At 41.9% G+C, this 15,100-nt stretch overlaps 1 protein-coding gene across 2 annotated transcripts in view; it reads right to left on the reverse strand.

Moving 5' to 3' along the window:
- Positions 1 to 5,009: 5,009 nt before the first annotated feature.
- LOC126536375 (very long chain fatty acid elongase 4-like) overlaps positions 5,010 to 15,100 on the reverse strand; it is an 81,786-nt gene continuing 71,695 nt past the window's right edge. For both annotated transcript variants that reach the window (XM_050183306.3, XM_055073961.2), the window contains exons 7-9: positions 13,881 to 14,008; positions 10,949 to 11,098; positions 5,010 to 6,563 (exon numbers count right to left, since the gene is read on the reverse strand). In XM_050183306.3, the coding sequence (XP_050039263.1) occupies positions 6,414 to 6,563; positions 10,949 to 11,098; positions 13,881 to 14,008 (428 nt within the window). In that variant the 3' untranslated portion in view covers positions 5,010 to 6,413. The remainder of the gene's footprint in view (positions 6,564 to 10,948; positions 11,099 to 13,880; positions 14,009 to 15,100) is intronic.

A 15,100-nucleotide genomic window follows, 5' to 3' on the forward strand; every position in this document is an offset into this window, starting at 1 on the left:
ATAGTGACAGTGAATGATAACGTTATAATAGAGATTGGTAGAGTTTAATAATGACTAGTAATGACTGCTAATAACTTGTAAGGACTATGAAATGACCAATGTCTAACGACGGCTTGTAGTGACCACAGTTGATCACAAATTACTAAGAATGCTTACTAATGAGCAGTAATGACTAATAATGACTGAAATAACTTGTAGTGACTATGAAATGACCAATACGTCTAATGACAACTCGTAACGACTAAAATTGATTAGAAATGACTAAAAATGCTTAGCAACAACCAGTAATATCTAATAATGACTAAAATGACTACGAAATGACCAGTATGTCTAACGACAAATTCAAATGATTACAATTGATTAGAAATGACCAAAAATGCTTAGTAATGAACAGTAATGGCTAATAATGACTGAAATTACTTGTAATGACTACTGATGACTATGATATGACTAACATGCCTAACGATGGCTTGTAATGACCACAATTGATTACAAATGACTAAAAATGCTTAGTAGTGAGCAGTAATGACTAATCACTGAAATGACTTTTAATGACCAATATCTCTAATGACAACTTGTAATGACTACAATTCGTTAGAAATTACTAAAAATGCTTGATAATTACCAGTAATAACTAATAATGAGTTAAATGACTTGTAATGGCTGCTGATGACTGATATGACCAACGTGTCTGACGACGGCTTTGCCATTCAACTCTTCAGAAAGAGATCTCAAGAGACCCTGTAATTTTTTTATTTGGCCTTACTGAGGCACATTTGAAATGCAGGCAAGAGCTTGTGCTGGCAAGGAACACACAGATAACACAGGCTTCCGAGAGCAAGCGTGATGTGGCGTCTGGATGCCCTCTTTGCTCACGACACCGCAGAAGCAGGTGCTCCCTTTCGCCCTCTAATCCATTGAGGCCTGAGCCAGCAAGCACGAGCCAGTGGCACGAGAACGTGAGGCACGCTCATAATGTGGCATCAGAGCCAATGAAATGTTTCGCTGCTACAGATATTTGCTGGCTTTTTCACTCAATGGACCATTGGGCACTTCTGCATCAAAAATTTATTTAACGTGCATGACTCAAAGCATTGGTTTATATGCCTATATTCAGGCCACTCAGTAATGTTCATTTGCTCCCACTTTATAAATCTGTCTATCTCAAAATTAATATTTCAGCCAAATTGCTCAAAAATCCTGCCCTGCCCTGTCTGCCCTGCATTCTTTCACATCATCATCAACACTGGCTTAGTTTATGGACACAGAAATGCCATTTGCTTATTGCAGAGCAAGAGGTGGCTTTGGGCCTCTCACAAAGCCGAGCAGCAAGTACCAGTGATTACCATGGAAGTTTGACTTAATACTGTATAAGCAAGTGGACAGTACATGATAAGCAGATTTTTGATGCATGGGGTTCATGGGAAAACAATGAACCAGCTGCACATTATACAGTGTATCTGAAGATTCTGTTTAACTAGGTTCATATAAAGGAACACAAAAGAGACACTAAATCAATTTACACTGGTAAAGTATTCTTTTAAAACTCATATTTGTTAATGTCACAGTAATAGGATGTTTAGTAGAAGAAAAAAAATGAATGCCACACTTTTACTTTTTAGATTTTTCGCTGCATCCTGAGTGCCGGTACATGAATGTGATGTCGCAGATTTCAAGGTATTTTCTCTTACCTTGGCTGTTATAGTACAGTAAAGGTTTTTCAAGTTAGTTAAAGTTAAGTGTCTTGGCTCCTTCAGAAAACATTATTGTCCATCTTGACAGGTGAAGTTAAGCCAGAGAAGATGCCTTCAAAATCTATGTCGTCATGGCTGGCTGGTGCCAGAACCTAGGGTGACATCCACGCCTGTCGTTCGTTCTTTTGTTTTTCATTTTTTTGGTCTTGTTAAGCCTCCTCTCATGGTAAGAGTCGCTTTTTTGGTACTCAGAAGAGCTAATTTACTGATGCAGCTCAACCTATTTTTCTCTTTAGTCCTTTTAATGGGTGTCCACTGTATTCATGGAACTAGGGCTTTTGTACTTAATCCATGAATTGCATAATTTCTTTACATAGCATGCTCTCTGGCTTGGCAAAATGCTCTGTTCATCACCTGTGCCATGTGTCTGGGATGGTTCATCTTCACAGCTGATTGACGATTTCACATACTTGTACGGCCACGATCAGAGACGTTGAAAACAAGCACTGAGGTTTCTCACAGCACTCCAGCAGTTGTCATCATTGGCATCATTTCCATTGTGGCTCCATGTAACGTGCTGAACATTGGCTCAAGATTTACTAAAGGAGGCAGTTAGTCTAGGTGCGGCAGGAATTGTATGTAGTTGTTTGTTAGGTGGGAAAAATTTGTTGAGCACGTCTATTGGGGCTTACTGCTCCCTGCTGTTGCAGTATGTCATTTTCTTGCCTCAAAGCTTTCCTTTAGTGCACTTAAAAGTTTTTTACAATAACAAGTAATCAGTTTAATACATACATTATATAAATGTATAAAATTATAAACGAAATTTTAATTTTTTAAGAATAGTATAAGGATAGTAGCATAATTTGATGTGAAGGGGCTCTATGCCTTATCAATTAAAAACTTTTCAAAAGTTTAAGCAAAGTGTTATTTTGGCAGTGCAGAAACATACATGCTTGTTAAAGCGTTCTTGTCTAAGGAGTGCTAGAATTTTGTCTTTGCATGGTGTACAACTTCCATGTGTGTATATGTATATACGTATGTATATATATATACACGTAGAGAAAGGTGAAGAAGGGGGAGGAGTGGTAGTTGTTGGCGGAGAGCCCCCGAAGTAAATTTCTGGCTATGCCACTGCTGCAAGCAACATTCCTTCCTGGCCTGTATCACCTTCACATACCGAGCAATGCTTCCCTTTATATTTCTCTTCACTCTTTTCTGTTCTTGCTGCACAGTACATTTCCAACAGCAGTCTTATGCACTCTTCCTTTCACACAGGAACAGCCATATTTATAACTGCCAACTTGCCGAATTTTTCATACACTTTACAAGTTTAGGCTCGTCCTATAATTTTATGAATAGTTTAAGTTTTGGTAAAGATATGTTCTCTTAACTAACAAGTTTCGCTTGTTGATCTCCTATCATACCCTTGAGAGGCTTCTTTCTGATTTAAAAGGGAACCAAAGGGGTACCTGCTTTGATAGACAGTTTGTGAAGCAGGAGAAACTGGCAGCAGCAAAATCGCTGAAAAAGTCACTATAGTCTTAAAAACAATGCAGTGTGTTGCCTGTCAGTTTGTGGCTTTTTGGTGCTCCACATCTGCTGCTGCCTGTGTGCTGCATCTAATTCTAAATCATTAATGAAATGCATATGCATCCCACAAAAGGTGCATGCTAATTGCAAACTTAAAGAAAAATACATACTACTATTCTCTTCATCGGTTTGGTGTTATGTACGCAGGATTCTTAACGAATTTTGAACTTCACAGGTTGGCAGGTATGCATGTTGTTTGCATATGGCTGCCGGATACTTGTGTGCTGCAGGGGGGATGTCTGATGTGGTTATTGAGAGCTATGATGTATCTTCAGTCTAGGAGGGTGGCTGCTCGGAGGATAAGCACATGCATGCATTTATTTGAATGTTCAGTTGTTCTTGCAGTGTACAGTCAAGTGCAAAATACATGTGAGGCAACACCAAATTCATTTTTAAGCAGCAATTACTCATGATTTACTGATTTTCAACCTGACGTAGCATGTGACTGATGGCTTTCCTGTTGATTATTTAGTGCGTTGGGGCATGTGCATTTAGCCACTGTAGCCTTTTGAAAGCAATTTTAACCCGATAATGTTAGGGGCCCCGTGTTGCATAAAATCGGGTGTCAGCATCTTGTGTCGGATGCCGTTTACCAAAAAATCATTCTGAACCAGAACCATGCAGGCTCTCCATGTGGTGCGGAGGCATTAACTGAACTCATTGAATTCCTCAAAGTAAGATGCGTAAGAAAAACCGTAAAGTACAACCTAAACGCAAGCTACAGACACGATAGCATCGGATTGTACTTTGGATATACCAGAGAACATAATTCTGTCACATGGAAACTCAAACATAAGCCCCTTTTCTAGTATTTCTACCGTTCATAGAGTACCACGCTGGATACATGGATGTAATATTTTGCATAAGCCCGCGTCACCACATGATTGACACACTGCGTTTGTTTATTTGTAATGCCCATGCCTGGTGAGGTGCCGTTTATGAGTTGATACAAAATAAAACAAAGACAATTCATATGCGAAAGTTAGTCTATATAGATCCTTGCATGCCATCCATACTGGTGCCAAACACAAGTACTTGACTTTCCTCTAATAAACACAGTATGAAACTCTATGCTGGAACACAATGTAATATGCCATCATACTTAGGTCACTATATGCCCCATAAATCTTCACTTCCAGTTACTTCATTGAGAGGGCTCATGTGTTAAAGCAAGCCTTTCTTTGTGGCGTCCAGTGGGTTTAGCACCTGCCCAGTGGTTGCGATTGGGTTTTGTACAAGAGGGTACAGGAGTGGAGAGAAGGGAGGAGAGGTAATGACCCACGCACCAACTGACTGGCACAAGTAGTGATGTCATAGGCTGAAGGGATAGCATCGTGCCAATCGGTTGACGCAAACAATCGTGGCATCAAGCCACAGTGGTGGTGTGGAGAGAGCATGCACACTAGTGTCGGTATGATGCATCAATGCTCAGTTGACCGCAACAGTGGAGTGAATGCAAAAACTTCACTTCCACTAGTCCTAACAATGCATGGGATCTGACTTTTTAATCCACCTATGCTTTGGCGGACTGTACGATTAGTCATCATACATCCAGTCGAGCATGCTGAAGTCTATCATACTGCCTGGAACATGCTAAAACGTTCTGACCAAACACTGCACAAACTTATCTTAGCAGAGCATTTGCCATGATCACTATTCAGACTCGTTATCTTCAAGTACATGAAGAGAGAACTAAATGGTTTGATTCAAAGAGACCAAGCAGGCTTACTGCATTAACATGATTTTATTTCAGTCATGAAGTAGTTATGAACATTTCCTAATGCACTATAAAATGCACACAAGCTTGTAAAATGTTTCCATGTTTCCCTTCTTATGTAACCCCATAGTCATGCATTAAAATATGGAGTAAGTTTGGTGTAAAACGCGATATGCAAGTTTATGTGCTTTATTTATCATAACATTGATTTCTGACATCCTATTATCAAGGCAGCATTACTATTGTGAAATCTATTGCCTAGCATGAGAGAACTGTACTTTATTTCTTTTGCCCTGCAGTGGGTGCATGAGTGCAGTGTGACCCTGTAATGCCTAGCATACATTACATGCTGTACCAAATTCTCACCTTGGAACCTTGCTTAGAATGACACAGTGGTGGAGATTGAATGTGAAGGTATGTGCAATAAGGCTTCCCACCCATGCTTCCCAGTTGCTTCCTAGCAGAGTCACTTTCAAACAAGGTTCTTTAGATTGATATTGATTTGAGAATTTGGCCTTGACCATGTGCAGTACAAGGGCATTGCAAAGTTAATGTGTGGGCCACTGTAGCATCATGGTAATGTTGTAGGACGAACTGTCCTTGTGTACAATGTTGTGGCATGGTTCTTGCATTCAGGAGCAGGTATTTCTCCCACTTGCAAACACTTCATCATTGTCTTGGTGATCCACCGCCTGTCAGCAGTACTTTTAGCTGAAATTATAACACCTTAAATGCCAGCCATTCGCCTGAAAGAGAACCAAAGTGTGTGCTACCTAGTAAATACATAGTAGTTCACACAATAGCACAGCAGATGAGATGAATCTTGCATTGCACAAGGCCTATTTCTTAGCTTCATTTTCTAACTTGCTGTCGTGAACTATGAGAGGAAACGGAATATACAATAAGCCGCAATGAAAAACAATAACTATTGCTGAATATTCACACTTGCTACTAAAGAGCTTTCGGCTTAAGCTCCAACACATGTAGTTTGCTTGAAGTGAGCCATTGGAAGTTCAATGAGTAAACAATGTAATGTTTCTGTTTACTATAAACACACATGACAGCACTCTTTTTTTTTTTTTTTTTTTGCTTCTGTGGCAAGACACATCAAGCTCCTATCGCAAAACAAAACTTGTCCCAACATAGCCATGTTTTATAGAAACGAGTCTGGGCATGGCTATCACACATTGTTTCGCCTTTTGCAGATTGGCTGAATGATCGTAACATGCATATATCACGTGAGCCATGCACGCAGCAACAGCTGTTCTTCCATGCATACTACACTGAGCAAGACCATCTACAATTTGAAATCCTATGACAGTGCGTGGGACCACTGACTGATGTGACTCTATGTTGAGTGGTGTAAGGACTGAAAGGAACTGAGTCCATCCCAAAAGCAACGTGTCGATGCCCTAATCCCTCTTCTTGAAGTCACTATCCATGACCCCCTCCGGAAAGCACATTGTGCTCAGCGAGGGCAAGAGGTACTGCTTGTCGATGGAATCGCTGTCCGCTTGGGATAGCTCCCCGAACTCCTTAGATTTGCTTGCCTTGGCTTGATACTATAGAGAAAACGAGCACAAATTGGCATGAGATAGTGCTAGGTAGTATCAGTATAATGGCAAAATTATGGGCACTTCTTGTGTTTACAAGTGAGACATCACCACACTTCCCATTTGGCCCTCTGGAAAAGCTTGCCAAATTTAACAGGCAAGAAACAGGAAGACGTAACTATTCGGCCTAAACAGAATGCTCCATCTGCCACAACTTTTGCCCACAATCAGAATTTTGTGAATAAATTTACCACAAATTATGAAAGAAAGGGAACATGCACAAGTTTGAGGTGTGTTTCTTTTGAGCATGTCAGGGCAATATCTCTTCAGCAAAAAAGCTGGATTTTTTGTTGTTGTTGTTGTTTGTTAACAAATTTGCTGGCAGAGACTTAAGACTTGAAGTTGCATGTACTGCAGGCATACCACTGCCATGGTGCAGATGAAATGAACTTGTACAAGTAATATTTTGCTGCTAGGTGCATCCTGTTTTTATGCACAATATATTTATATGATTCTTTTCCTTTTCTGCTCAGATTTCAACAATTGTGCTTGCTCTCTGGATACAATCTGGTATGTTTGATGAATGCATTGCTTAAAAGTTCACGTGCCTCTTCAAAAGCTCGGTACAAGTAATCACACTAGGTACTGCTCAGTGTACACCTAAACACACTTTTTTTTTCCTTCTCTTTAATAGATGTCTGCTTAGTGCACCATACAAGGTGATCAAAATGTTTTGGGACTAGCTCTGTGTTAAATAAAGTAATTTCTTTATGTGCACTTAGGAAATAGTTTCAAAACGGCGACCTTTGAGCTGTGTTTTTAATTTTTGGAAGAGAGCAAAACAAGTGGAAGCAGAACCTTACGAATGACTCACCTTTAATGTTGATCATCACTAGAGGCAAAATTTAGGTGCGTGGGTACGACCCTGAGATGGAGCAACAGTCTCAAAAAGATAGGCTAGGAGTGCCCGTGGCTCAACAAAGTGTTATGTGGTGTTTTTCAGCATTCGTGATATTGTGTAATATCAGGAATTCATCCCAAACAGCCAGACTCTGAACAGCGAATTTAACTGCCAAGTTTTAGGGCGTCCCAGGGAGACCATGAGGCAAAAAAGGCTTGATATGGAAAGCACAAGAAGTTGGATGCTGTACAATGACAATGCACCGTCTCATAAAGCACTCCGTTCACATGAGTTTCGCACCAGAAACAACACAGTTGTTCTTCCACATTTACGCTTGTCGTCAGATTTCGCTCCCACTTATTTCACTATATTCTCAAAATTAAAAGGCCAGCTCAAAAGTCGCCATTTTGACACGATTGCCTTATTTGAGCACAAATCATAGAAAAGTACATGACCGGTTCGGGAAAGAAGATGCCCAGGAAATAATCACACATTGGCCCGAATTCTGGGAACACAGTATTTCTGCTCAAAGGCAATATCTTGAAAGTCGCAGTGTTTTACACTTAAATTGATTACTTTCTTCAAACAAAGCCAGTCTCAAAACCTTTTGATACCACCATATGCCAGCCACTTTCTTTATCCAAGGAAACAGCTGAGGTGTGCGATTTACCATATTTACATATATATCACATGTGATTGAATATAACAAGCAGGAGACTTCTGACGACTATGAATTAAAGAAAGAAAAGGATGCCATCATAAACTGATCACGCATGAGGCAACTACATGTGTGGGTTTAAATGGGCCTTGCAACCCAAACTATAGAAGTTGTTTTTATTGTACGTTTTCTTACTATACGACCTGAAAATGCATCAGCTGCGGTGACTGCACCAAGATCAGAACACAATGTATTAAATTGCACCAAAAATCTATTTCCACAACGCCCCGCGCCAACAATTTTTAAATTAAAACACTATGTCTGTAGGACATCCGAATTATGTCCCAGTGTCCATGCACCGTTTCAGAGACTAGGACATTCGCTGGATGTCCAGTTTTGAATACTCTACCATGGAAGTCCCAAGGATATTCCATACTTGACTTAAAAGTGTAAAAAACGATGACATAAGAAGGAAAACCAGGCAGGACGAGCACTCGTCCCATCTGGTTTTTCTCTTGTGTACTCATTTTTTGTGCTTTAAATCAAGTATGAATTGTTACAAACTCTCCCAAATTTCAGTTCTTGTAGGATATTCCACGTGGTCCTGTTTTGGATGTCCTACAATCAATCTCCCAAGGATATCGCACATGGACATTTCTCAGCATACACTTGAATATTCGGCTTTTAAGAGGCTTTGTGCAAGCTTTCTCATAACAGAATTGCATTTCTAGCATTTTCAAATTACAATCCAAAGCTATGTGTGCAGCTCATGTGCACAACATACACTGTGAATTTTCTGACGCAGTTCACTTTGAAAACCAGTTAGTTTAATGAGGCACTTGCCAGAAGGCCTAGAAGAATGAGGCATATACGGCACTTCCGCACACCTGCCTGCATACATAATGTGGGCACATGATGTATCTCTTCCTGATGCATGGATGCTTTGCTGTCACACCATGTGTGCTGTGAATGTAATATATATAGCAAACACAGTGCAAAAGGTCCTGGCATGTGTCCGTAAAATGTATGCAGCATGTCCTTATGATGTCCCTCATGAGCAGGCAAGGGATGTCCTCGGCGCATGAAAGTATGGCCAAATGATTATGGGAGTGTTGTCCACAGCACATATTCAACACATCTTAGGATATCCACGTCCTGGCAGTAGATGTCCGTGGGACATCCATAGGACATCACTGTTGTCACTGGGTTATGAACATTTACAACTGATACTAGGTGCACTCCCCAACTGTTTACAAAACCACTTTTCACCTCGTGTCATGTTGGGCTCAGTGGCAATTCAGGTTCTTCCAAAAGTGTTTCATTGTAAGGGATAACACATAGCACTTCACTTCCGTTCAGGATATTACATTCCAACTCCATGATATTAGAGAAACTCATTAGATAGTTTTAACCTTACTGTAAACATATAACAGCTTGCTGAATGCCAGTACGCTGGAGAGACCTGCACAGCAGCACTGGTGAGGTCATCTTGTGACACTGATGTAAGCTAAAGCACACGGAACTATAGTAGCAATAGACTTGTTTTAACCATCTGCTGGTGCAAATTAAAGTATCAGGAACAAGTATCATAAGCGTATATAGTACTAGATTTTTTCTGTTCTGCGACAACAATGATGCAACACAAGACTTTCTCTTGAAGAAAGCATCACAATATGTCGCTATCAGTGCACTCTTATCTTGTGATGCACAAGGGGATTGTAACCATGGTAACCCGCATCCGTCAAAAAAGGCTGCTTCAGATTGTCGTAGGAAGACTACAATGAGCGTCTACCCACCAAATGTAAGCCACACATTCATCGGAAGCAGCATAGTGAAATGCAAAAGAGTGCGCCTCTTGCTATTGTGTGTTTTATTTAGAACATGTAAGTTCAATAACTTCAGTTTGCCCACATCAATTTTCATAATCCTTTTTAGATGCTCCTTGGGACTATACAAGGAAGCCGTTGTGGTGCAACACTTGGCGACAAAAATTATGCTAATTTTTTAAAAGAAGACATTTTAGCATAGCTTCATGGCGCACTTGCTTCCACGATTCATGCCAGCACAAGATCACGTGAATGTGCGCCTTGGCCAGTGCACACCAAGGTAGTAGTTTGACTATTGCACCTTGCTAAAGATATTCTAGCGAGAGTGCGACGTGCTGCACCGATGGGCCAGGTGCTTGTGTGCAGAAGCAGCTGCATTTGTGAACTGCTGCCACAATATGGAAATGGTGCATGTTCACAAATCTGTTCCCATTGAAACATTTTGTAAACATACTCTAAAAAAATGGCTGTCATAAACAAAAGTAGTCCTTCGCCACTATTGATGGTGTCCTTGACCTTGCCTGATTTCTGCTAGCCAGGAAAGTATAATTCACTAACATGCACCGTACTACAGTCGCTTATGCTACATATCCTCATCTTTTCTTAATCACACACTTAAACCAACCACAGCTTGTAATAGGCATGCCTTTCACTGCACATGTTTGGCTCGTTTCCTCTACTAGAGCACTTGGCATAGCCGATTTCAATATTGAAACTTCAGGAATGGTTGCTTTAGTAAGCCTTCATACTGCAACACTTAAGTTCTGTGGTAGGTGAGTGCAGTAAATGCAACGTAAATGACATTCCACCTTATCAGTGAAATTATATGCCTTTCTTGTGTACATAGCTGCTTGTTTTACGTTTGGTAAAGCCATTTCTGTTTGTCCTAACAATAGGACACTTTTATGTAACATGTCCAAGAATTGTTGGTTAGCCCCTCTGCAGCAATATTTGTAGCCACAGATGCACCGATATTCACAGTAAGCCCAAAAGATGCAACGCTACTCACCCTGCTCCTGTAAGCATGAATGTAGAAGTTTCCAAATAGTACGAGGAAAGAGAAGGCATACACAATGAAGGCATATTGCATCCATCGCGTGAACTTGCAGCCGCTGAAGATGGCATTGATGCCAAAGCCCAGACCAATGCTGAATTGCACCTGCGTGTGCAAGAGGTGGTATAGAAAGGCTATGAGTGCACATTATTGGCATGGACCTTGATGCATGCATGAAAAACAAGAGAAGGTAACAGTACCAGCCATAGAGGCTGGACTGTTGCAACAAATGGGCAACTCTTTTTTAAGGAACTAACAGGAGCTGCTAAATCCAGTTGCACTGGGAGACTACTCTTAGGAATTCTGTAGTATATAAAAAAAATAAAATTGATTGGGAGTGGATTGATGGTGATTGTGAGTGGTTCTTTAATTTTCTTTAAGAAGAACAAAGAAGGGATCGCGCCGAACCCGTCTCTATTTTTTTTCTTAATGTGGTTTATTTCAAATGTATTAATCGTGTCTGACCATGAGGTTTTGTAGAGGCTTGATTTGCAAGCAGCCCTATTTGCCATCACATGTTCCTATAAGTGATTGTGCTTGTTTAATATAGACCGTCTATGTTCAAAAAAAGACCATTTCTTGTGTTATTCGTTTGTAGAAGTTACGGGAAAATCCCGAAATTTTGGCTGTGAGACAATAGCACCCTCGATTTCACCCCGGTTTCCCTCTAAGTACAACATCCGATTTTTGACTCCCCCCCGCCCTCCCCTTGAATTTCAAAAGATACAAAATCCGAAAGTGAAAGACCGTAAGTATATACCTCTGGAAAGCTCGATCGTTAAAGGGACCCCGAACCACTTTTTATCGAAGTGGGGAAATGCATTTGAAGTGAAAAATAGGCTATTTCAGAAATACTGTGCCGCGAGAAGTACTTCTATGCGTTCAGCACAAGCAGAGTTATATATTGGCAGCCAAACACGGCTTCCCTAGTGCTTCCGCTCCTTCTTCAATGTTTTGCACTGCGAAAGCTACGGTGGAGTGGGGCGCGCCCACAACGCTTCGCCTTCTTAATGTCACCGTGGCGCACAGTTAAAATTTCATTTTGTATCTTAACGTAGACGCCACGACACGCCACTCCGCGGTGGCAGCGATATCTACGTTACGTAGCAGACCGCAGCTACCAATAGCAGCCGCGTATGGGGAATCCGCTTTATTACGAAATGAAGCGTCCAGAAGAGAACGAGGCGCAGGGGCTTCTGTTGAAGAGAGCGTTTGGGAGAAAGGCGACTTCGCGCGCCGCTTGCGAGCTCCACGCACCGCGTACGACAGCAAAACTTGGCTGAGATGTTCACAGCAGCGTATGCTGCCCGCGGCCTATGTTATTTCACCAAGCCCGAGGGGTGGTACTGGGCCCCTGTAAGAAAGGGGGGGGGGGGGGGGGGGGCTCGGGCCCTACTCCGACGCGGCCTATTCAAATACATGTAAAACGCAAAAACGAACGGACGGAAAAAAACTTTAATGAGAAAAGGACCTGCGAGGTTGCCAGCCCGGGCTCAGGCCACCCGGGCATTATGTGCGGTGAGGCATAGCCTTTCCACCGCTGCCCGGGCCCGCTGGATAGCCCATAATTGGTCGTGTAGTTCCGAGCTAGTCAGAGCGCTTAGCCATCGCTCCTCGAGAAGGTCCGGTTCTATCTTCTGCTCTGCGGTTCAGGATTTTGGTCGCCTCGGTGGAGACCCAGCCCTTTGTGAAATTCCTAATAGCCGTCTTGGAGTCGCTGATTATTATTCTGTATTGTTGCCGACCGTTGATTACAGCCAATGCGATTGCCGTTTCTTCCGCTGCCTCCGACGATCTGGTCCTTACGGAGCCCGCAGTCACGGTTTTTCCTTTCGTGCATACGACCGCCATTGCGAAGAGGGAGTTACCTTTGTCAGCGCCGACACCACCATTGTCGTCCCGGTTTCGAGGGTACCGCGCGGCGTCTACGAAGAGCACCCCCTCCCGCGTGCCGTGGTTTTTGAGAATCGTTTTCGTGCGGCATTTTCTTCTCTCGACATTGTGCACGTGGTGCATGTTCTTCGGGATATTTCCCGTGTTATTTGCGGCTCGGACGTCTGGGTGAATCTGCATATTGGGGCCGTTCATTCCGTGGTAGTTTATGCCGATCTTTTCCATGATTTCTCTGCCCGCAAAAACGTTCTTGTGAGATAACCCCTGGACCGATTTTAATAAAATTTGTTGCATTTGAAAGAGAAAGCTAAATTCTAGTGACTGTTGGAAGCGGAATTTCGATTTAGGGCCTGAATATTGTTACAAGAATTTCCAAAAAATTCTATAGTTTGGAAAAAGAATAGAAGCACGAAGTTTACAAATTAATAACTCTGCATCAAGAACAGATATCGCGATTCTGTAAACGGCATCCATTAGATCATTAAAAGCGGACAAATTCAGTGTCATTTTTTATTTTACGTGAATTTGTTGCGTTGTGTACAAGGGTTTTGCAAAAGCTATTTCCATATTACTAATTGTGTTGAGATTCATGTTTAACATATCAATATTTGTCCGCTTTAGATGTACTATTATATGCAATTGACAGAATTGGAGTATCATTTTTCACTGCTGAGTTACAGGGTTGTAAAGTTGATAGTTTCGTTTTCTGAAAAATTTTCGATTTTTGCCAATTTTTAATAAAAAATTGACAACCTAAACAAAAAATTCGAAGCCAAAATTCACTAGATTTTAAGTTTTTCTTTTAAATGCAACAAACCTCGCCAAATTTGGTGCAGTGGTTGCCGAGAAAACTGAATTCTTTTACGTGTATTTAGATAGGAGCATCTGAGCTAAAGTTTCCTCCTAAGCCTTGTTGCAGCGATTAGTACATATCCTCCAAGATTCTTATTTTAGAGTTATTTTTCTGGTATTCCAACACAGGCACAATACTCACAAGCTGTATAAGTGTGAGGTGCTTCTTCCACCAGAGGTACTTCTGCACAGCAGGGCCCAGTGCAGTCAAGCCATAGTACGAATACATGAGCACGTGCACAAGGCAGTTGATGCTTGGACCAGGAGCAGCTGTGGACACAAGGATTGAACACAGGAGTTAAGCGTTGCGCACCAGAAAACGGCACAAAGTGAGGAATGCGTCATAGTTGGCCGTGCTATATTCCGAACAATACTCTGAATAGAACTGGAGACTTTTACTTTATTTAATTTTTAAAAGCTGTATATGGCTAGCCGATTCGTCCGTCCATCCGTCCGCCCATCTGTCACCTGTAGGCCAAAAACTCCTCCGGCGCAACCTCATGCGCATGCGCGGAGAAAAAAAAAAGTCGCGGATGTCGCTCTGAATGCTACGTTATCGACCATGTTGTGCGCATGACCTTCATGGACACATAGAAAACACGAGATCGCGGCGCTCCTTCGCTCCCATTGGAGCGTCGAGAAGCATAATAAAATACAATGGTGTACCCACCGATCGTCGACTTTGATGTCGACCTAGTGCTCCCCGACGAGAAGTGGATTATATCCTTCCTGTTGGAAATGTCTGGAATTGAGTGCTATATGGAGATGAAAGAGCCGACTACGCGTCACCGGTCGTGTATAGGTTTAGCCTTTGGCAAGAACGTGTCTAGCATAGCAGTACAACCAATCGCGGTGTACCACAGCGACCACAATGCTATGGCCACTGTGATAACGAATGAGAGAAAATAAAGCCGTTAAAAACCACAAAGTTACGCGTATGTGTCTTTATTCAATAAATATAGCAATAACCACATAAATCAGCATAGTTGTCAATATAGTCATTCCAATGCAGCTTCGCTGGTTGTCCTTCACAGTATGGAAGGGCACTAATTTTATTTTATTTTTTTCACCCATAAGTCCGCGGAGTTCAACCGCTCGACGAATAGGCTATGCAGAAAAGCCATCCTTCTCGACTGCTCTCGAAATGGTCGAAAACGCGAGTCGATAAGTAGGACGGGCAGAACTTGTTCGGTCGTCTGCCGCTTGTGCAGTAGATAACCTTTCCCAGTTTTGTTTCTTCAAAGCCGTCCTATAGTTATGAGAATACGGACACACATGTGCCTGAACGGGGCGAAGCGTCGTTCCGAATGACTCTGACAATTGCGATGTGATCCCGCGTTTCCTCCTATGCGCTGATGCTCA

This window comes from Dermacentor andersoni, chromosome 4 (assembly GCF_023375885.2).
Source record: "Dermacentor andersoni chromosome 4, qqDerAnde1_hic_scaffold, whole genome shotgun sequence".
Taxonomy (NCBI): Eukaryota; Metazoa; Arthropoda; class Arachnida; order Ixodida; family Ixodidae; genus Dermacentor; species Dermacentor andersoni.